The sequence below is a fragment of the Callorhinus ursinus genome, unplaced genomic scaffold (genome assembly GCF_003265705.2).
Source record: "Callorhinus ursinus isolate GAN/ISIS: 27379988/994484 unplaced genomic scaffold, GSC_fseal_2.0 scaffold59, whole genome shotgun sequence".
Lineage (NCBI taxonomy): Eukaryota > Metazoa > Chordata > Mammalia > Carnivora > Otariidae > Callorhinus > Callorhinus ursinus.
Genome location: NW_027397121.1, coordinates 3,938,361 through 3,958,976, shown reverse-complemented (window position 1 = coordinate 3,958,976; position 20,616 = coordinate 3,938,361). Strand labels below are relative to the sequence as shown.

The 20,616-nt window shown below is 50.8% G+C and overlaps 1 protein-coding gene across 1 annotated transcript; it reads left to right on the top strand.

Moving 5' to 3' along the window:
* The first annotated feature begins 5,407 nt into the window (after positions 1 to 5,407).
* Positions 5,408 to 15,910, top strand: PI16 (peptidase inhibitor 16). Its single transcript, XM_025862295.2, has 7 exons — positions 5,408 to 5,569; positions 9,885 to 10,106; positions 12,240 to 12,349; positions 12,848 to 12,936; positions 13,586 to 14,263; positions 14,480 to 14,619; positions 15,035 to 15,910. Exons 1-6 carry the CDS (start codon positions 5,414 to 5,416, stop codon positions 14,599 to 14,601), a joined length of 1,377 nt encoding a protein of 458 aa, XP_025718080.2. The 5' UTR covers positions 5,408 to 5,413; the 3' UTR covers positions 14,602 to 14,619; positions 15,035 to 15,910.
* The last annotated feature ends 4,706 nt before the right edge of the window (positions 15,911 to 20,616 follow it).

Below are 20,616 nucleotides of genomic sequence, written 5' to 3'. Positions count from 1 at the left end.
TCTGTCAAATAAATAAATAAAATCTTAAAAAAAAAAAACAAAAAACACAGCTGATGTAAACCACAGCCAATCCTCCGTGTGCCTGATTCTGTCACCTCTCCCTCCCCCTCTCCTTCCCTCTCCCCTTCCCCTAACTTGACCTCCCGTCTGTCCTCCCCGCCTCTCTCTCCGGGCTGCGGGCCCGCTGCTCCCGCTCTCCCGCTCTCTTGCTCCCCCTAGCGGCAGCTCCCAGGCTCTGGTCCCAGCCTCCCCCAACCTCAGGCACAGAACCTCTCTGGGCACGTTTCCTTGTGTGCGGTGATGATGAGACCCATCTCAGAGCTGTCATATGAGGAGTAAATGAGATCGCCCACGTGGTAAGGGCTCTGAGAACCACTCGGGAATGTGCACGTGCAGAGTGGGCGTTCCTGGCCGCACGCCCTTGTCCCCAGACGCGGAGGCTAGCTATGGTCAACCTCCCAAGTCTTTGTTCCCGACTCGACTCACCCTTCGCTCTCAGGCAAACCAGGCTCCTCCTTCTCCGCCCCCCTCCCACCCCCAACTCACGCCAGCGCCCCAGTCCCTCAGAGTTACGCGTGTCCTCTCCCCTTCCAGCTGCCCAGGGGAAAAGGCGAGGAGGTTGCTGTATTTTTTCTCTCTGCTACAACCTGAGGCCCTGTTAATTATGCCACCTGTAATAATAATAAATAATAATAATAATAATAATAATAATAATACCTTCATACTGGCTAACTCAGTGAGCACTTAGAAGGTGCCAGACACTATCCCAAGACCTACCTGTGTATTAACTCATTTAATGCTCCCAACCATCCTATGGGGTGGCTTCTGTTCTAAGCCCAATATACACATGAGGAAACCAAGGCCAGCAAGCAGGGAAATAGCTTGCCAGAGGCCACCCAGCTAGAAAGCCCACACTCTTCTCCACAATGCTACCCATGTTTCCTGGCGGATCTCCTGCTTCATGACAGTGGGGACCAGGTCTATCTTACCCAGCTCAGCTCCTGGCACAGCGGAGAAGCTCTGTGAATCTTTGCTGAATGAATGAATGAGGAGCGAGTGAATGCTGCCCAGGGTAGTGAGCCTACAAAGCTGTTCTTCCCTGCTGTCGAGGGGCCAGGCAGAGGCCTCAGGGGTGGCCTGCCTGCTTCTGCCCGGGAGGCATCTGAGAACCTTGTCCTTCCCGTTTCTGTCCAGCCCTCTCCAGGCTGGGTCTCAGCACTTTACTCCCTGGGAAGTTTTCTTCTAAATCTCCCTATTTCTATCTCAAGCCCAAGCTGTGGTCAGGCACTTGCCACGTTCTCCTGTCCCTAGAGGAAAGATATCCATCTCGCAGCTTCATCAGCTAATCACACCGGGAGAGCTGCCCCCGCCAGCTGGGCCTTGGTGGGATCTGGAGGGTCCTACCTTTTCTCCTCTGCTTGGACTTTACCCTGGAGGTTCACCTCTTCTCTTCCCCACAGACTGACCCATTTTCCTGAACTCTTCAAATTCTCTCCCCACCACGCTCCATTCTACCTCCTAAATCTGCCTGCTCCCTTTTCCAGCTACCTATTTATTTCCTTCATCATCATTAATATAGTTATTTGAAAGTCTTCCAGATTGTTCTATTATCTCAAATTTGTGTTGTATGCTGCTGCTCGCAGGAGCTCAGTTCCTCATGTGTTTTATAATTTCTGATTGTGCGCTAAAGCTGAGGATTGTTTTCCCTCGTGGATGGCCCAAGTGGCCTGGGTCGTGAAAGCTTCCTCCAGACATGATTTTACCTTATTTCTGCTGAGACTACTCCCACCACCACCACCACTACTCAATATCCATCCCACTCTGGACCAAAAAATTCCCAAGTTTTGGGGCGCCCGGGTGGCTCAGTTGCTTAAGCATCTGCCTTCAGCTCAGGTCATGATCCCAGGGTCCTGGGATGGAATTCTGCATCAGGCCCCTGCTCAGTGGGGATCTGCTTCTCCCTCTCCCTCCCTCCCCCTGCTCATGCTCTCTCTCTCTCTCTCCCTCTTTCTCTCTCAAATAAGTAAAAATAAAATCTTAAAAAAAAAGAATTTCCAAGTTTTTTTTGTCTGTGGTAAAATATGCATACCATAAAATTTACTATTTTACCCATTTTTATGCATATAGTTCAGTGGCATTAAGTACTTTCACATTGTTGTGCAACCATCCCCACATCCGGTTCCAGAATTTTTCATCTTCCCAAACTGAAACTGTACCCATTAAAAAAGGACTCTTCATTTCCCTCTCCTCCAACCCCTGGAAACTACCATTCTACTTTGTCTCTATGAATCTGACTACTCTATGTCCCTCATGTAAGTGGAATCATACAGTATCTGTCTTTTTGTGTCTGGCTTATTTCACTTAGCAGAATGTCTTCAGGGTTCATCCATGTTGTACCCTGTGACAGGATTCCCTACCTTTTGAAGGTTGAATAATATTTCATTGTATGCATAGACCACATTTTGTTTATCCATTGTTCACCTTTCCACCTTTTAGCTATTGTGAATAGTGCTGCTATGAACATTGGTGTTTCACTCTCTGTCCGAATCTCTGCTTTAACTTCTTTTGGATATATATCCAGAAGTGGACTTGTTGGATCATAATGTAATTCTGTTTAGTTTTTCTCAGTAACCACCATACTGTCTTCCACAGTGGCTGCACCATTTTACATTTTCAGCCTCATGCACAAGGGTGTTAATTTCACTGTATCTTTGCCAACACTTGCTATTGGGGGGGGAGTGTTGTTCTTATAATAGCCATCCTAATGGGTATGAAGTGATATCTTATTGTGGTTTTTATTTGCGTTTCCCTAATGACTGGTGACGTTGAGCATCTTTTCATATGCTTTTTGCTCACGTGTATATCTTCTTTGGAGAAATGTCTATTCAAGTCCTCTGTCCATTTTTTAATCAGGTTGTTTGGGTTGTTTTGTTCTTGAATTGTAGGAGTTCTTTATCTATATTAATCCCTTATCAGATATATGATTTCATAGTATTGTCTCCCATTCCATGGGTTGCCTTTTCACTGCTATTGTATTCATTGCTATTATAAATGGAATTGTTTCTTAATTTCCTCTTTGAGTTATTCATTGTTAGTATATAGGAATACCACTTGTTTTGTGTGCTGATTTCATATCTTACAACTTTGCTGAATTTTTAAATTAGTTCTAACAGGTGTGTGTGTGTGTGTGTGTGTGTGTGTGTGTGTGTATGATCCAAGTTGTTTCTGTTTTTGCTTTTGTTTTTACCCAGAGACCTGAGCAGATATCACACTTTGATTTCATACATTCATCTATATTTTCTTTTGTTCCCTTTATTTTAGTGTCACACCCAAAAAAATCCCTGCCAAATCCAATGTCATGAAGTTCTTCCCTTATGTTTTCTTCTCTTGTTTTGTAGTTTTAGCTCTTATGCATAGGTCTCTGATCCATTTTGAGTTGATTTTTGTATATAGTGCAAAGTAAAGGTCCAACTTCATTCATTTGCATGTGGGTATCCAGTTTTCCCAGCACAGTTTGTTGAAAAGACTGCCCTTTCCCCTTTAAATGGTTTTGACACCCTTGTCAGAAATCATTTGATCATATAGGCAAGAGTTTATTACTGGGATCTGTAGTCTATTTCATTGGTCTATATGTCTGTTTTTTATGTCAATACCACACTGTTTTGATTACTGTAGCTTTGAAGTAAGTTTTAAAATCAGGAAATGTGAGACGTCCTACTTTGTTTCTCTTTCTCAAGATTGTTTGGCATCCTTTGAGATCCCATATGATTTTTTGGGATGGATTTTTTTATTTCTGCAAAAAAACATCATTGGGATTTTGATAGGGATTGCACTGACTCTGTAGATTGCTTTCGGTAGTATTAAGACTTCTAATCCATGAACGTGGGATGTCTTTTCATTTATTCGTGTCTTCTTTAATTTCTTTCAGCAATGTTTTTTAGTTTTAATTGTGCAAGTCTTGTGCCTCCTTGGTTAAGTTTACTCCTAAGTATTTTATTCTTTTTATTGCTATTGTAAATGGAATTGTTTCCTTAATTTCCTTTTTGAGTTATTCATTGTTAGTATATAGAAATACCACTTGTTTTGTGTGCTGATTTCATATCTTACAACTTTCCTGAATTTTTAAATTAGTTCTAACAGGTGTGTGTGTGTGTGTGTGTGTGTGTGCATGTGATCCAAGTTGTTTTTGTTTTTGCTTTTGTTTTTACCGGGAGACCCGAGCAGAGACAAGTTTTCTTGCCACTTTCCAAAGCCAGAAAGCCAGTGAGTAGGCTTTTTCTAGGTCCCCATTCACTGAGAGTGCAGGCTTTAAGGATCCCAGCTCAACCCAAGAGTACTGGTTTCCAACTTCCTGCCTCATGAAGGCCAAGACCTTGGTCCCTGCCTTGCATGGTCATTACAGTGTAAATGCTTGGCCGCTGGGCCTGCTTCCTTTCTAATGCCCTCCCTTCGGAACTCCTGCTGCATCAGCTCACTCATCCCTCTGCTTTTCTGCTCTCTCTTGATTTCAAAAACAGACACATTCTATTTTCTAGATATTCAGAGCAGGAAAGATTCCAGCATCCCACTTCCAAACGAGCACCTCAAGCATATGCATTCATAAAGGGTATGAAGAAGTCAACATTTTATCCATATCGAAAAGCCCTATTCCAGGATACAACGAGAGTGGGAACCACCTCAGTCTCTTTTCCCGTGGCCAGGAGTCCTGCCTCCCCCTGGGGCTGGGAGCTGGCCAAGGCCACGCCATGTGGGTAGTTGTTGTCTACTGTTCTGAGTGGCAGGTACTGTCCTGGGCGCCTTACATACATTTGATCTCACTTAATCCTCCTTCCAGCCCTATGAGGTAGGTACTATTACTGCCACTGATCTGATTAAGAAAACTGCCAAAAACACAGCGAGGAAAGGAGCAGAACCAGGATTCAGGTTTTGGTTGGCCCGTCTTTTTTTTTTTTTTTTTTTTTACCAAATACATCTTGTGTTCCTGCGTCCTTCCATAAGCCAACTACAGCTTCCTCATCTTGCCCAATCCTCAGGGGTAGGGTCCACGTGGTTTCCATCCTCCTACTTGTCCTCAGCACCCAGTGGGTGCGACCTGGGTTACTATTTTTTTGCCCCTGAGGACCTGTCCACCACTCAGGAGGGACTGTGGAACGCACACAGCACTTGGCCTGAGCCCCTGTTACCCAGAGAGAGGAGGCTTTTGCCAAGGACTCTGAGGGGAGATCAATGCTGGGAGGGGACTCAACTCTGGTCAGGACCCAAGCACCCAGCCCTCCTGGAGACACTGTGTGAGCTGGGCCAGGCCTGCAGACAGCCCCTCCCGCCGCCCCAGCCAGGGTGGTGCTTGTGTGGGAAGGACTTTAAATTCAGCTGCCAGACCCCTGGCCGGGAGAGGCTGAGAGGACTGGCCACCATGCACAGCCCCTGCAATCCGCTGTTCCTGCTGCTGCTGGCAGCCACCGGGAGCCCCGCCGGTGCCCTCACTGATGATGAGAAGCGCGCGATGGTGGAGCTTCACAACCTCTACCGGGCCCAGGTGGCTCCCCCTGCTGCGGACATGCTGCAGATGGTGAGTGCGGCCAGGGGCCACTCACCTGCCGGGACTGAAGGGGTGCTGGGCGGGCCCCTCCTTCCCTGCCACCCCCGAGCTGAAGCTACCTCAGAGACTCATCTCTCTGGTCAGTGACAGAGGCATTATGTAATTCACAGGTCCCCAGAAGCAGCCCCATTCTACAGATCAGGAAACTGAGGCTCCGAGGGACTTGCTGGTCCCTCAGGGGCTTTCAAGCCACACAGCTGGTAGAGCCAGGCCTGGGAGCCCTGGCTTCCCACTCCAATGGCCCCTTCCCAGCACTTCCTAAAATGCAGGTGCCCCTCAGAGGGGGAACATAGGAAGTTCCCAAACACCTTGGTGAAGACGGTCTTTCAGATGCCTTCCAAGGCAATTAGAGAGGAAAGGAGGACAGCGGGATGGGTCCCAGCACTGGGGGAGGAGGGATGTATGAGAGGTGGGCAAGAACAGGAGCCAGAGGCAGAGAGGGCTCTGCATCACACAGTTCACATTCTGTCTTGGTCCCACAACAAGACCTGTGATTTGGGGTGGGCCCCTGAACCTAGTAAGGACCGTCAGTTTTGCATCTGTAAAATGGGGTCACCATTAGAGATACATATGGGCTACATCAGCGTGAGCTGAATCTCCCAGATAGAACACTGGCAGGGGTGGGGGATGAAATCTCAAAAAATATATATACAGGAGGGCATATTTACATAAGGTTTAAAAACATGTAAAAACTACTACACAAGTATACTTGTGGGGAGACATGCAAATGTAGTAAACATACAGAGACATGCTTATAGATGATGGAAGCCAGATTTGGGGTGGCAATTTACCTCTGTCAAGAGGGAGAGTTACTTAATGGTAGGGTTAGGGGCAGGATGTTTATGCTCAAGATGAAAAGAGGGGAAAATCAGGGCGCCTGGCTCCGTCAGTTAAGCGTCTGCCTTCCAGCTCAGGTCATGATCCTGGGGTCCTGAGATCGAGTCCTGCATTGGGCTCCCTGCTCAGCGGGGAGCCTGCTTCTCCCTCTCCCTCTGCCCCTTACGCCGCTCGTGTGCTCTCACTCTCTCTCAAATAAATAAATAAAATCTTAAAAAAGAGAGAGCAAGAGAGAGAAAATCAGAAATTCACCTCGTTCCTACCCCCCCGAAGGCTGAGCAGGCCCATCCTCTCTGGCCACCCTCAGGTGCCCTGGGAGGTTCAGGAGCAGCGTCCAGGAACCCCATAGCTAGTGCCCCAGAGCAAGGTCACATCTGGGGAACACAGCAGCGAGCCTGAGGGTCCAGGACTGGAGTTCCAGTAGCTGTGCTCAATCTGGCAAAGGGACTCTGGGTGCGTCCCTTTACCTTCAAAGGCTTCCATTTCCTGATCTATCACTTGGGACAGGCAATCCCTACCCTGAGGGTCAGACGGGAAGATGTGTGACAAAGATCAAGGAAGGCCTCTAGAAATGCACACAGCATCACCATTTAAGCCCTGTCGGCCTGGCAACCAGGAACTGCAGATGATAGATCAGGAGCACTGGATGCCGGTACCAGCTCTGTCAATAGCTCCCTGATTGAGGCCTGGAACGAATTATTGAGCCTCAGTTTCCCCATTTGTAGATTCCCTGATGCCCTACAGTCTTGTTGGCTGAGGCTGGGGGCTACCCATCCAGGAGCTGCTTTGTGGACAGAGGTGGACCTTGGGCTGGGGCAACATTCTGGGAAGCAGTTTGGATACTCAGGGGATATGATGCCGTCTGGTGGGAGGTGATGGGAGGAGAGGACGGACTGGGTCACCAGGACAAATTTGGAACAAGGCTCAGGCTCAGCCTCAGGAGTGGTAAATACAGAAACTCTGGAGCCAGGGGGCCTCGTTCAAATCTTGATTCTGCCATTTATTAGCTACGCGACCTTGGGTAAGTTACTTAATCTCTCTGTGCCTCAGCTTGCTCATCTGTAAACTGAAGATGATGACAACACAGTAACTCCCTTGCAGGATGGTTGTGAGGGTTAAATGAGTGAACATGTAGAAAGCACTTAGAAGAGTGTGTGGCATACAGTAAGTGCTCAATAAGTGTGTGATTAACAAAAGAGGGAGTGGGTCCAGGGTGAGGCAGGTGGCAGTTATCACGAACTCTTTTCTCTCCCTTAGCTTCCACATCTCATCGTCACCACCTTTACCTCCCAGAAGGTTTGGTTTTCCTTGAACCCTACTCCCCCATCCTCGTCCCTTGGTACAACCCTGGTCCAGTCTTTCATTACTTCTCCCAAGGACTCCTAGAAGAGCCTCTACCTGCTTCCTCAGCCTCTGGCCTCCACTGCCAAAATGAATAATCCAACACGTGGGCCTGACCTTGCTCCACACCATTCAGTGGCTCTCACTGGCTCCTGACTGCCTCAGGATAAAGCTCCATCTCCCGAGAAGGCTCTCTCTGTGTGTCTGGCCCCTGCTGATGCCTCCAGCTTCCTCTCCTGCTCAGTTTCTCCCTCAGTATCCTCAACAGTTTGTCCTTCCCCAGCCAAAATGCTGTTTCTCACCTCCATGCCTTTGCTCATGCTGTGCCTCCTGTTCTCTCCACCTGACCAATGCCTCAGTCTCAACACTTAGCTTAGTGCCCCTTCTCCACCCTCAGCTTGGGCTAAATGGCCCTCCTCAGTGCCTCTACACTGCCTATTGCAAATCTGTCATGTACCACATGGTGGCCCAGTCAGCAGTTTACGACAATGTGAACTTGGGCTTCTTGGTCCTTGCTCTCAGCTCTGGGCTGGCACAGTGCCTCGGACTGTTGAACGAGTGAGTGTTGAGTGAATGGATGAGCGGACTTGTTTTCAGATGGTGACCATGTGGCCAATGTGGGTGGGTGCCGTGACTCTCAAAAATCCACAGGGGTCTCTGGAAGACTGAGAAGACTTGAGACCCACAGGAATGACTCTACTGGTGGGACTCCATGCATCCAGTCGGAATAGGAATCCCAGCCGGGCTCTGTAGGGAGCTGACAAATGTCTATTGAGCTGACGAATGTCTATTGAGCACTTGCTCTGTGCCAGACACTGGGGCCACATACCATCTTACCCCGAAGGAGCTCACAGTTCAGTCTGGAGCCCTGCAGGTCCTCCCAGACCCCCTGCTCCTGGTCCCCCACACCCTGCCACCTTCCCACTCCCCATCTCCCCTTACCTGCCAGAGTCTGAGAGAACCTCAGGGAGCAGTGACAAAACACCCAGGGAGGGAGAGGGACTCACCCGTAGTCACAAAGTGGGGCTGTCCCAGGCCTGTGTTCCCATGCCCACCCCAGGCAGCTGCTCCTGAGAACTGTGTGTGGGTGAGGAGCCACACAATCCCCTCCTCTCAGGGTCCCCCAAGCTCTTGGCACTTTGTAGGCTGTCTGGCTCCCACAGTTGGCTGGGCCGCCGGAGGGTGGAGCAAGTGTTGCCGCCAGGCCTCCCATTGCTAGGAGAGGCCAAGGACAAAGTTTAATGGGATCCAGGCCTTTCTCGTCAATCCTTCATTAATCCCTCTTCCCACCCACGCTGGGCCTATCCTCCCAGCCAGGGACACAGAGAACCTCAGAGGTCCCTTCACTTCACATGCCCTCACCTGAGGTCCCCCCGGAGAACACTGCCTTTGGGATCTGACAGCCCCTTGAGACACAGAGGCTCTGAAAATAGGGCTCTCGATGAGGGTCCCCAGAGACAATCTCCTGGGGGAAAGGGGCTGTCAGTTGACGAGAGTTGAGAGTACTTGGGAGGGAAGCCTGGAAATGGTAAAGCTGTGGAGGCTGGGCGACCCCAAGGGGAGAGTGGGACCTGAGAGGGGAGTGCTGCCCCCCACCAAGTCATATTTATGGTGTGTGAGGACGGGGGTGGAGGATGGCAGAATAAACAACGCAGCCCTTGACCAGCTCTCAGGAAATTCTGTGGTCTTCAGAGCAGTCAGGTGGCCCTGGGAGGGCAGTCAGGGCACAGCTGCCCTCCCTTTATTATTAATTAATAATAACACAGGTCACAAAGATCATCTCATTTAGTCTTCCCAAAGCCCCATGAGAGTTCAGAAAGGTTAGGCAATCTAAAATCACACAGCTGGTAAATGGTCCCAAGCTTAGCCAACTCCATGGCCTGGCGTGGAACCCTCCCACCTCGCCCCGGAAGCCCATCAGGAGCACAGACCTGTTCCTGAGCATGGCCAAGAGTCACCCCGAAGGAAGGGAGGGTCTCCGGGCTCCAGAGGCCCCCAGGACACCTTCAACCTTCTTCTCTGAGCCCCACCTTCCTCTCCCACCGGCCTCTCCCCGTTTCCACGAGCCCAAGGCGTTCCTCACCTCCCTTCCCGACCTGCCGCGCAGAGGTGGGACGAGGAGCTGGCCGCCTTCGCCAAGGCCTACGCGCAGCAGTGCGTGTGGGGCCACAACAAGGACCGCGGGCGGCGCGGCGAGAACCTGTTCGCCATCACGGAAGAGGGCTTGGACGTGCCGTTGGCCATGGAGGAGTGGCACCACGAGCGCGAGCACTACAACCTCAGCACCGCCACCTGCGACCAGGGCCAGATGTGCGGCCACTACACGCAGGTGCGAGGCCCCTGGGCGGTGGGGGGGAGGGTGGCGCACGGAGCAATGGGCGGGGCTACACGGTGAGTGGGCGGGGGCTCGTGCGCAGTGGGCGGGGCATGGGCCGCCCCTCCTTTTCCAGCCTCGGAGCCCAGGGAGCCCCCACTCTAAGCCCCCGAGACCCTTGGTAGAAGTCGTGTTTCCACCGGACCTCATGTGTTGTCCAGGCTTCTGACGAAGTCTGCTTCTCAAACTGCCTAAACCATTTTCAGGTGACTCTTGAAGAAACACAATCGTTTGAAAATCTAGGTGGCCCCTCTCGGCCTCCTCCTACTGAAGGGACCTAAGTTAGATGTCGCAGAGCCAGTGTCGTGGACGGCAATTATTGTACTAGGCAGTCCTGACCAACCTCTAAGCGGTCCTGTCCTCCGGCCTCAGTTAGGCAGGGCTGTTTGCCCCGCGGTAACTGCCCCCGACTTCTGGCTTCTCTCACTGTCCCTCTTCTGTCAGTTCTCAGGGTGTCTGCTTCTAACCTGCCAGGGACCGATAAAGCAAATAGACAATTGTGTGTGTTTAACTTTTATTCTGCTTTTTAAAAGCCATGTGTAAAATAAGAGCAAATCGTCACTGAGTGAATGTTTCAGGGAGCCTTCGAGATCATTTCCTGCCCCTGGCAGTCACTTCCTGCTTATGTCAGGGTTCTCACTGCATTTTGAAAGTTTGAGTTTCCAGATAAGAGATGTTGGGTGAGGGTGCTGTAGGGGTGTGTGTGTATGGGTGTGTAGGGGAATTAACATTAGTGTTACTGAATTCTTGTTCTTCTCCACCCAACGCTTATTGTTCAAACAGTAACGTGACAATTTTTTTAAAAAGAGAAAGGAAGAACAAACTTCTTCCCAGCCATATCCACCAATTCCACTTTCCAGTGCCTCTTTTGAGTGGTATTTTTAGTGCTTATCTTTGGGGAAGGAAATCCTGACATCACCCATCCAGATGAAGAAGTTGTGAGGGCCCAGCAGCCCTCCCTGCCCCTCCCCTCCGTACCCTGCCACCTCTCACACTCCCCCCACCCCCAACACACACACACACACACACACACACACACACACACCCCTCCTGCTAGGATTGCTGTCAGAGCCCAGCAGGAGTGGGTCTGCCCTACCACCCCCCCCAGTGTTCTCCAGGGCTGAGTGCACATGCACTCTGGGGTCATTTCTTCCTGGGAGATGCTCAGCTGTGGTATCCTCAGCTAACTTAAGCAGAAAAAAAAACAGTCCGGGGGCGCCTGGGCGGCTCAGTCGTTAGACATCTGCCTTCGGCTCAGGTCATGGTCCCAGGGTCCTGGGATCGAGCCCCGCATTGGGCTCCCTGCTCAGTGGGAAGCCTGCTTCTCCCTCTCCAACTCCCCCTGCTTGTGTTCCCTCTCTCGCTGTGTCTCTCTCTTTAAAATAAATAAATAAAATCTAAAAAAAAAAAACAAAAAAAACAGTCCTGGGGAATGTATGCATAATTAATAGCTGGAGCCAGATCTCACAACAAAAACTGGCCTCCATTTAAGTGACTCCTGAGCAGACAAGGCCTAGAAATAGCAAGGAGAGGCTGCTGGTCTCAGTGGTGCACAAAGGCTGTTTTGACTTTTAAAATGTTATACTTAAGACAGAATTCCTTCTAGCAGCTAGGAGACCCAGACTTAGAAACAGCAGAGCAGATCCCTGCCCACTTGTGATGTGGGGGGAAGTTCTACATTCAAAATGGTTCCTTTTGTTCTCTTCCTTGGATTTTGTTTGTTGTTGATTTCTAAGATATTCCCATTTGAGATTCATTCCTTTGGATATACCCCTTGTTTAAAATGCACAGGAAGTTTCAAAAACAAAACAAAACAAAACACAAAACAACACGCAGGAGGAATTCATGAGGGTATGTACAAAGGGAAGGTTTTCAGAGAAAGGCCTGGTGAAATAGTGTGTGTGGTTCAGGACAAATTCTTCCCAAACCTCCTGTTCAGAGTATTGTCCTGAAGCTGCGTGTCCTCAGAGACTTGGATCTGACAGGTTGTAGGAATCTTCCTCTTCCTACCCATAGAAGACTGGTGTAGAGAGACACTAGCTACTGGTGTCCCACCCCAGCTAAACTCTTGGGTTTGCCCTTCTTCAGGTGGTTTGGGCCAAGACAGAGAGGATTGGCTGTGGCTCCCACTTCTGTGAGAAGCTCCAGGGTGTTGAGGAGATCAATATCCAACTGCTGGTTTGCAACTATGAGCCCCCGTGAGTGCCCAGGGATCCCTGGGGGTAGAGGATGGGCAGAGCCAAGGGCAGGGTTGAGTTGGGCAGTCTAAGAATGTTGGGGGGGGGGGCCCTGGATGGCTCAGTTGGTTGGGAGACTGCCTCCAGCTCAGGTCATGATCCTGGAGTGTCAGAATCGAGTCCTGTATCTGCTCCCTGCTCAGCGGGGGAGTCTGCTTCTGCCACTGACCCGCTCTCCCCATGCTCTCTCTCTCTCTCTCTCTCTCTCTTTCAAATAAATAAATAAAATCTTAAAAAAAAAAAAAAAGAATGTGGGAGGGGGCCACTCCGGGGCCTATACCCCATACCCTTGGGGGAGCTGCGAGGGCCCCTATGGGAATCTGCTCTCATTGGCCCAGCAAGCTAGTTGGGAGCAAGTTAAGACCCAGGGATACTTCCGGCCTAGGTATGTGTATGAGGGATAGGGACAGGGGTCTGTAGGGACCGCCCCGCCCCCAGCATCGTCCTCGCCTCCCGCAGGGGGAACGTGAAGGGAAAGAGACCCTACCAGGAAGGGACTCCGTGCTCCCTCTGTCCCTCCGGCCACCGCTGCGAGAAGTCCCTCTGTGGTGAGTTGGGGGTGGGGTGGGCAGGAGAAGGAAGGGGCGACAGGGGATGCCGACAGAATGGTCCTTAGAGCCTCCGGGGACTCCCGAGCCGTGCACGGGCGGGGGGAGGGGTCTGGCGGGACGCGACCTCCCGGGCCCTTAGCGGGCCCACCCTATCCGGGTTCCCAAGCCCACTTCGCTTTCCTTGCGCACTGTGGCGCCCTGTCATTCAAAGTGATCGGATTTTAACCCTCCGAGCGGACGGTAGGGGACAGAGTCTGCCGGCTTCCGAGCGTAGGGGACAGGTGGGCGTGGCCAGAGGAAAGGGCCCCCTGGTGGGGCGGGGCCTGGTGGTGGGCGTGGCCAGGTGGACTTGAAAGGGACGGGCTTGCGACGCGGTGGACGTGTTAGGCACAGGCATCGAGCTCGAGAGTCCCCTGAGCTAGTGGATGTGTGAGTGCGGAGAGGAAGATTGGGACGAGGAGGTGGATAGAGGGGACACTGTTATAATGTTATAATGAAATAACATTTGTTATCAATGAAGGCCGTTGTCGCTGGAGGGGATGTGTGTGTGTCATCATAGGGCATTTGGTCGCCTCGCCTTGATTGTGGTGGGGTGAGGGATGTGGGGTCCTGCTGTACACTAACGCCAGGCCTTGTTTCTTATCAGAACCCATCATAGCCCCGGAAGAGGCTCAGGATTTGCCCTACCTGGTAACTGAGGCCCCATCTTCCCCGGCAACTGAAGCTTCAGGCTCTCGGAAAAGCAGTATCCCTTCCTCCCTGGCAACGGAAACGCCATCCTCCTTGGTAACAGAGGTCTCAGGCCCTCTGGCAACCAAGGCCCTACCTGCTGTAGAAACCGAGGCCCCATCTTCCTTACCAACGGAAGATCCCCCCTCCATTGCAACAGAGGCTCCACCTTCCTTAACAACTGAGGTCCCTCCCTTTTTGGCAACTCACAGCCTGTTCTCCCTGGATGAGGGGCCAGCTACCTTCTCCAAATCAACCCATGATCTCATCTCCAAATTGGCAGACAAAGGGCCCAGCAGGACAAGAGTGCCCTCCAAGAGCCCAGAGAGTTCTCTGCACCCCAAGATGTTCTTGACAGGGACACGGGAGCCACCACCCCACTCCCAGAAGGTGGGCAAGGCTGAGGCCGAGTTGTCTCCTTCCAGTGAGGTCTTGGCCTCAGTTTTTCCAGGCCAGGACCAGACAGGTGAGCTGCCGGCCACACTGGACCACATGGGGCACACCTCCTCCAAGTCCCTGTCCAACTCCCCCAATACCTCTGCCACCGCTAAGGCCGTGGGCGGGCGGACCCTGGCTCTGCAGTCATCTTTAGCAGGTAAGCCCTGTAGTGTTCGTCCCACCTTCCCTCCTTGTCTCCAGAATGTCAGCACCCTGCCCCCAGCATCGATGTTACGGGCATAGCGGGGCACGCACCCTCTGAGTGAGAGCTTCCTCCCTGGCTGCTGGCCCCCCACTTGCATGCCTGGCAGGGAGGGCGGGAGGCCAGGCAGAACTGCGTCCACGCTGAGACAAAGCCTCTCCCTCCCCACAGGTGCAGAGGGCCCTGAAAAACCTAGCGTCAAGTCAGGGCTAAACTCGGGCGCTGGTCACATCCGGGGCCCCCTTCTGGGACTGCTGCTACTGCCTCCCCTGGTGCTGGCTGGAATCTTCTGAAGGGGCCGCCACTCAAAGGCAAGGCCTGGTGGGGAGACACTGGCCTCATGCCCACTCTGGATTGTCTTTCTCCGAGTAAGAGGCCACAGTTTCCTGGGCAGGTCCTGCTCTGTGGCCCCCGTTGACCCCAGCTTCTGACCAGACTCCAGGCCAGTGCCCTCGCGCCCTCAGGAGGCCTCTATAATGCCAACTCCTGGCACTGCCCCAGGCATGCCTCTGCCTGGGCGGAGGTCCACCCCTCAGCTAGCTGCAGGTTGTTCTGAGCAGTGTTCCTGTGGCCACTTGGGCTCATTCTCCAGTTGTCCTGTGGCTGTGGTTCTGCTCTTCCAGGGACAGAACATCTCAGTGCTTCCCAGAAACCCCTTGACCCCTCCTAGTCCCCTAGTTTCTTCCTTAAGCCATGTGAGTCTGACACTGTTCCCTGCCTTCCCAGGCTGAAGAGGTCAGCTGTCCTCCTGCCATCTCCCCCAACCTGCCCCCCACCCCCCAGACAAGATGCTTCTTGGCTGAAGGCCCTCCGGACAGGAAAGGCTGCAGGGCCCGCACCTCATCCACAGATGCCTTGGGGGCACGAGGCCTGCCACCTGGCCCAGACCCCTCCTGCCCCTCCCATCTCAATCCTGGGGTGGGGGGATTCAGGGGAGATCCCTGCCTACCAGGCTTGGGACCGTCTGCCTCTGCAGGTAGGGGGTTCTCCCTGAGTGCCCCCTCCCCTTACTTGCTGATGTAGCTGGGGAGGGGGGTTGTGAGGAGATGAAGGACAAGCCCCACCTGAATGGGGTTCTACACAGCGGGGGGGGGCAGGCAAGGACCAAGGAAGGGAAGCAGCCCCCGACTCCTGAATAAAGCCTGTGTAAGAGTACTGAGTCTCTGTGCTTATGAGGGGTAGCGGGCGAAGGAAGGCTCTTTGAGAGGCCCTGAAGAGGCTCCCCTTTCAGCCCCAGCACCTGCTCCCCCTCCTACACACCTCCTCTCCCCACACACTCCACCTAGTCCTTTGGGGCACCTTTCTTTTCCTTCCTATAAACTGCCCCCCCCAACTCAAATCTTCAGGCAGCCAGCAGGAAGGAGGAAGGGCCAAGGGCTGACTCCCCCATCTCCAGGGGTCACCCGTGGAGGCTTAGGTGGGTTTTACACCCAGAATCAGGGAGTGGCATACAGCCTCTTTATGGGGTGCTGCTGCCCGGGCCCATCTAGTACACCAGGCCAGAAGGCTTTGCCAGCCCTGGGTGCTCGGAGGAATCCTGAGAAAGGGTTCTGGAGTCCCAGACACACTCCCCCAGGGGAGCATAGCAGGACTGCACAGAGTGCTGTGGGGCAGGAAAGTGTGTGTGTGTGTGTGTGTGTGTGTGTGTGTGTGTGTCTAGCAGCAGGTGACATAGCAGGACTGCACAGAGCGCTGTGGGGCAGGAAAGTGTGTGTGTGTGTGTGTGTGTGTGTGCGCGCGCGTGTGCATGTGTGTGTGTCTAGCAGCGGGTGACAGGGTAGGCAGCTTGGGCCCAAGCTGGAGCTGGTGGGGACGGGCAGAGTGACGGTCTCCAGGCCAAAGCTGGAGTGGGAGCAAACAGGAGGCATGCAAGTCAGGCTCTGTGTGTGTGTGTATGACATAATGTATTAAGATATAACCTAATGATATAAATTAAGATATAACTCATTTAAAGTGTGCCACTCAATGGTTTTTAGTATATTGAGAGTGGTGCAACCACCAGCACAGTCAATTTTAGAACATTCTCAACACCCCAAAAAGAAACTCCCTCCCCATTAACAGCCACTTTTCATTCCCCTTCCACCCCAAGCCCCAAGCAACCACTAATCTATTGTCTCTATGGATTTGTCTATTCTGACATTTTGTATAAATGGGATCATACAATAGGTGGCCTTTTCTGTATGGCTTCTTTCACTGAGCATAATCTTTTCTAGATTTATCCATGTTGTAGCATGTGACGGTATTTTATTCCTTTTTATTACCAAATAGTATTCCCTTGTATAGAATACATTTTATTTATCCGTTTGTCAACCGGTGGACATGTGGGTTGTTTGTGCTTGTTGGCTATTATCAATGATGCTGCTATAAACATTCACGTAAAAGTTTGTGTGGATACGTTTTCATCTCTCTTGGGTATATACCTAGGAGCAGTATCATAGGGCAATGCAGTCACTCTATGCTTAACTTTTTTAGGAACTGCCAGACTGCTTCACCATTGCACATGCACGCCAGCAATGTACGAAGGTTTCCATTTCTCCACGTCTTCACCAACACCTGTTATCTGTCTTTGCAAAATCATAGCCATCCTAGTGAGTGTGAAGTAGAATCTAATTGTGCTTTTGATTTTCATTTCCCTGATGGCTAATGATGCCAAGCACATCTTTCTATGGAGAGAGTTCTTTTGCCCATTTTTTAACTGGGGTACTTGTCTTATTATTGAGTTGTAGGGATTCTTTATGTAGTCTAGATACAAGTCCCTTACCAGATATATAATTTTAAAACATTTTCTCTCATTCTGTGAGTTGTCTTTTCAATTTTTCTTTAGGATGTCCTCTAAACACAAGTCTTTTAATTTTGATGATATCCAATTTATTTCTTTTGTTGTTGTATCTAAGAAACCGTTGCCTAATCCGGAGTCAGAGATTTACGCCTATGCTTTTTTCTAAGAATTTTACAGTTCAATTCTTATATTTAAGCCTTTGATCCATTCTTAGTTGATTTTCATATGTGGTGTAAGGTGGGAGTCCAATTTCATTCTTACGCATGTGAATATCCAGTTGTCCAAGGACTTTCTGTTGAAGGTGATTCTTCCTCCATTCACTTGTCTTGTTGCCTTTGTCCAAAATCAATGGGCCTTAAATGTGAATGTTTATTTCTGGACTCTCAATTCTGTCCCATTGATCTGTATGTCTATCTTATGCCTGTATCACATCATCTTGATTACCGTAACTTTGTAGTTAAGTTTTGAAATTGTGAAGCGTGAGTCCTCCAATTTTGTTCTCTTTTTCAAGATTGTTTAGGCTATTTTGGATCCCTTGACTTTCCATTTGAATTTCAGTGTCAGCTTGTCAAATTTCTGCAAAGAAGTTGGCTGAGATTTTGATAGGGTTTGTGTAATCTGCCATCGAAGGCTTCCAATCCATGAACATGGGTTGTCTTTCCATTTATTTAGGTCTTTACTTTTCTTCAACGTTTTCTAGTTTTCAAAGTATAAACTGTGCGATTTTTTTGTTAAATTCGCTCATATTTTATTTTTGATGCTATTATAAATGAAACTGTTTTATTAATTTCATTCTCACCTTGTTCAACTGTGAATGTAAAGAAATATGATTGTGTATCAATTTTATATTCTGTACCCTTGCTGAATTCATTCATTAGTTATAAACAGTATTTTTAGTGGATTCTTTAGGATTTTTTTTAAAGATTATTTGAGAGAGAGAGAGAGAATGAGCAGGGAGGAGGGGCAGAAAGAGAGGGAGAAGCAGATTCCCTGCTGAGCAGGGAACCCCATGTGGGGCTCAATCCCAGGACCCGGAGATCATGACCTGAGCCAAAGGCAAACACTTTACCGACTGAGCCACCAGGTGCCCCAAGATTTTCTATCTACAACATCATGTCATCTGCAGAGATAGTTTTACCTCTTCCTTTCTAACCCTGATAACTTTTGTTTCCTTTTCTTGCCTGATTGCCCTGGCTGGACCCTCCAGTACAATGCTGAGTAACGGCAAGAGCAGACATCCTTGTCTTGCTCTTGATCTTAGGGGAAAAACATTAGGTGTTTCATCATTCAGTCTGCTAATTATGGGTCTTTCAGAGATGCCATTTATCAGGGTGAGGAAGTTAAATTCTTAGATTTTTGAAAGTTTTTGTCATGAAGGGGTATTGAATTTTGTCAAATACTTTTTCTGTGTCTACTGAGATGGTCATATGCTTCTGTTTCTTATTCTAAGTATAAAGAGTATTACGTTTCTCAGATGATGACCCAACTTGTGATCCTGAGCCCAGGGGTCCTTCCCTTCTTGGGCCTGTTTTCTCAAGCTAGCCCTAGGTCCTATGAGGTAGTCAAGTGAGGTAGCCTCTGAACTGAGCAGGACTGTGTAAGGCCAAACCCATCTTTCCTAGTTTTGGGGTGGGCTCTGCTTGCCTCCTACAAAGCAAGAGCATCTGTGGCCAGCCCTCAAGAAACCTGTCACATGAAGAGAACCCATCCAAGACCAGAAGCAGGGACCTCTTTGGAAGTTCATTTTTGGGGAAACAAGACATGGTGTCCCATACTAGTCAGAAAAGGCTGTGACAAATGGGCAGAGATGGGATGTGTCAGCACAAGCCCATGAAGATAGGAGGGCATGTTCAGAGGGGAGGGTGGCTGGCACTCTGAGGCCTCAAGGACCAGAGTGGGGAGCACTCTGCTCCAGCACTCTGCTGCGTCGCTCCCAGGCATCTGGGGACTGGCAAAGCTATAAGGGCTACAGTAGGATCCAGCACAGGCCACCACTGCCAACTCAGGCTTCATTCACCACAGGGGGCCCCAAAAGGCCGATGAGAGGATTTCCCAGCTTTGTCCATCAGAACTGGGTTTTCCAGGAGGAGTGGATGGAGACTTACACCCCACGAGGACATTCCCACTCCTGTCACACCTCCTTTTGCTGACAGCTCAGCTCCCCTCCTTCCGGACTCCAACCCCATCTCCTTTCTCAGCTAAAAACCCTATCACTCTAGTTCCCAGACTGACAGGGAAATACCAGGTGCTCCAAAGGTAGGTGAGACTTCAGCTCTCAAAGACAGAAGGGTCCCGCAAAGGGGACATTTAACACGCACCATACCCACATCTGAATACTGAATTGAAAAACATTAGGGGTAAAACCTGTACTTTGCTCAACTAAAAACTGAGAGTATCAGGGGGACTTTCTGGCTGTTTCTGGCTGTGGGAGACAGCCTGGGAAGTGCAGCCCGGACCCTGAAATTCACAAGTTCCCAGGTACTACTTGGGGGCAGCACTGGCTCTCCTCGGGGTGACCCGCCACACCCACCCACGGCCCACTCTTTACCAGAGGCGGCCTCTCCAAATGTCTGAGGGGATGGCTGTCAGAGGGAGGGTCTCCAACGCCAGCTCAGCTCAGGTTCCAGAGTGCCCTACTTCTGGGGGGCCATAGGAAGGAATCAATGAAAAAACTAGGATTTGAGGGCAGAGCAACAGGAAGAAAAGTCATCCCCCAACAGTGCTAGGCAGGGAAACCACAGTGGGCTGGAGAAAGGTCATGTGCCATGAGGCAGACATGCCTCTGAAGGGCCTTCCTTCTCTAAAGAAATGGTGCCAGCCAGGCCAGGCCCGCTCACCTTCTTCACCTGCGCTCCCCTTCCCGGACGCTCCGGCAGTCTGAAGTGAGTATGGGACCTCAGAGGCCCCAACCAGCGGTCCCTTACAGGACGCCCACACAGGCATGCTCCTGCGCTCTCGGGGACCAAGGATACACAAAGTAAACTGCCCTCAAGTCAACGGCTACTAGACCGCTGGGGAAAATCGGTTCTGCCAAAGTACCCCGAGGGGCCTTCCCTGGGGGTGACCCAGCCCATACCTGTGTGAAGCAGGACCAAAGTCACTTCTAAGACCCCCAACTCTCCGAAACCACTCCCCTAGAACAAGTGCAGAGAAACACTTAGGGAACTCAGCTGGACCCCAACTGGTACTCAGACCCCATCAGATGGAAACCCGTGGTCCCCAGAGGGGTTCCATCTGTAAGTTCTGCTGGTTTTACAAACCCGGGTGTTGGGAAGAAGCGAATTAAGGGAACTCTGCCTTTTCCAGAGAAGGCAGAGCTCAGTGCTTTAGCTGGGCCCACTCTACCCCTTCCGCTGTAACCATGCGACCACTATACCAAATGACTCAGCAAAATCCGAGACTGTCATGGGCAAGCGGTGCTGAGCTGACGGGGTGCGGGTGGAACACTTTCTGAAGCCAGTAGGGCCTCTACAGGCGCTGCCTTCCTGTTCGTAGGCCTATGCCCTAGCCGTTGCTTTGTGAACTGGCA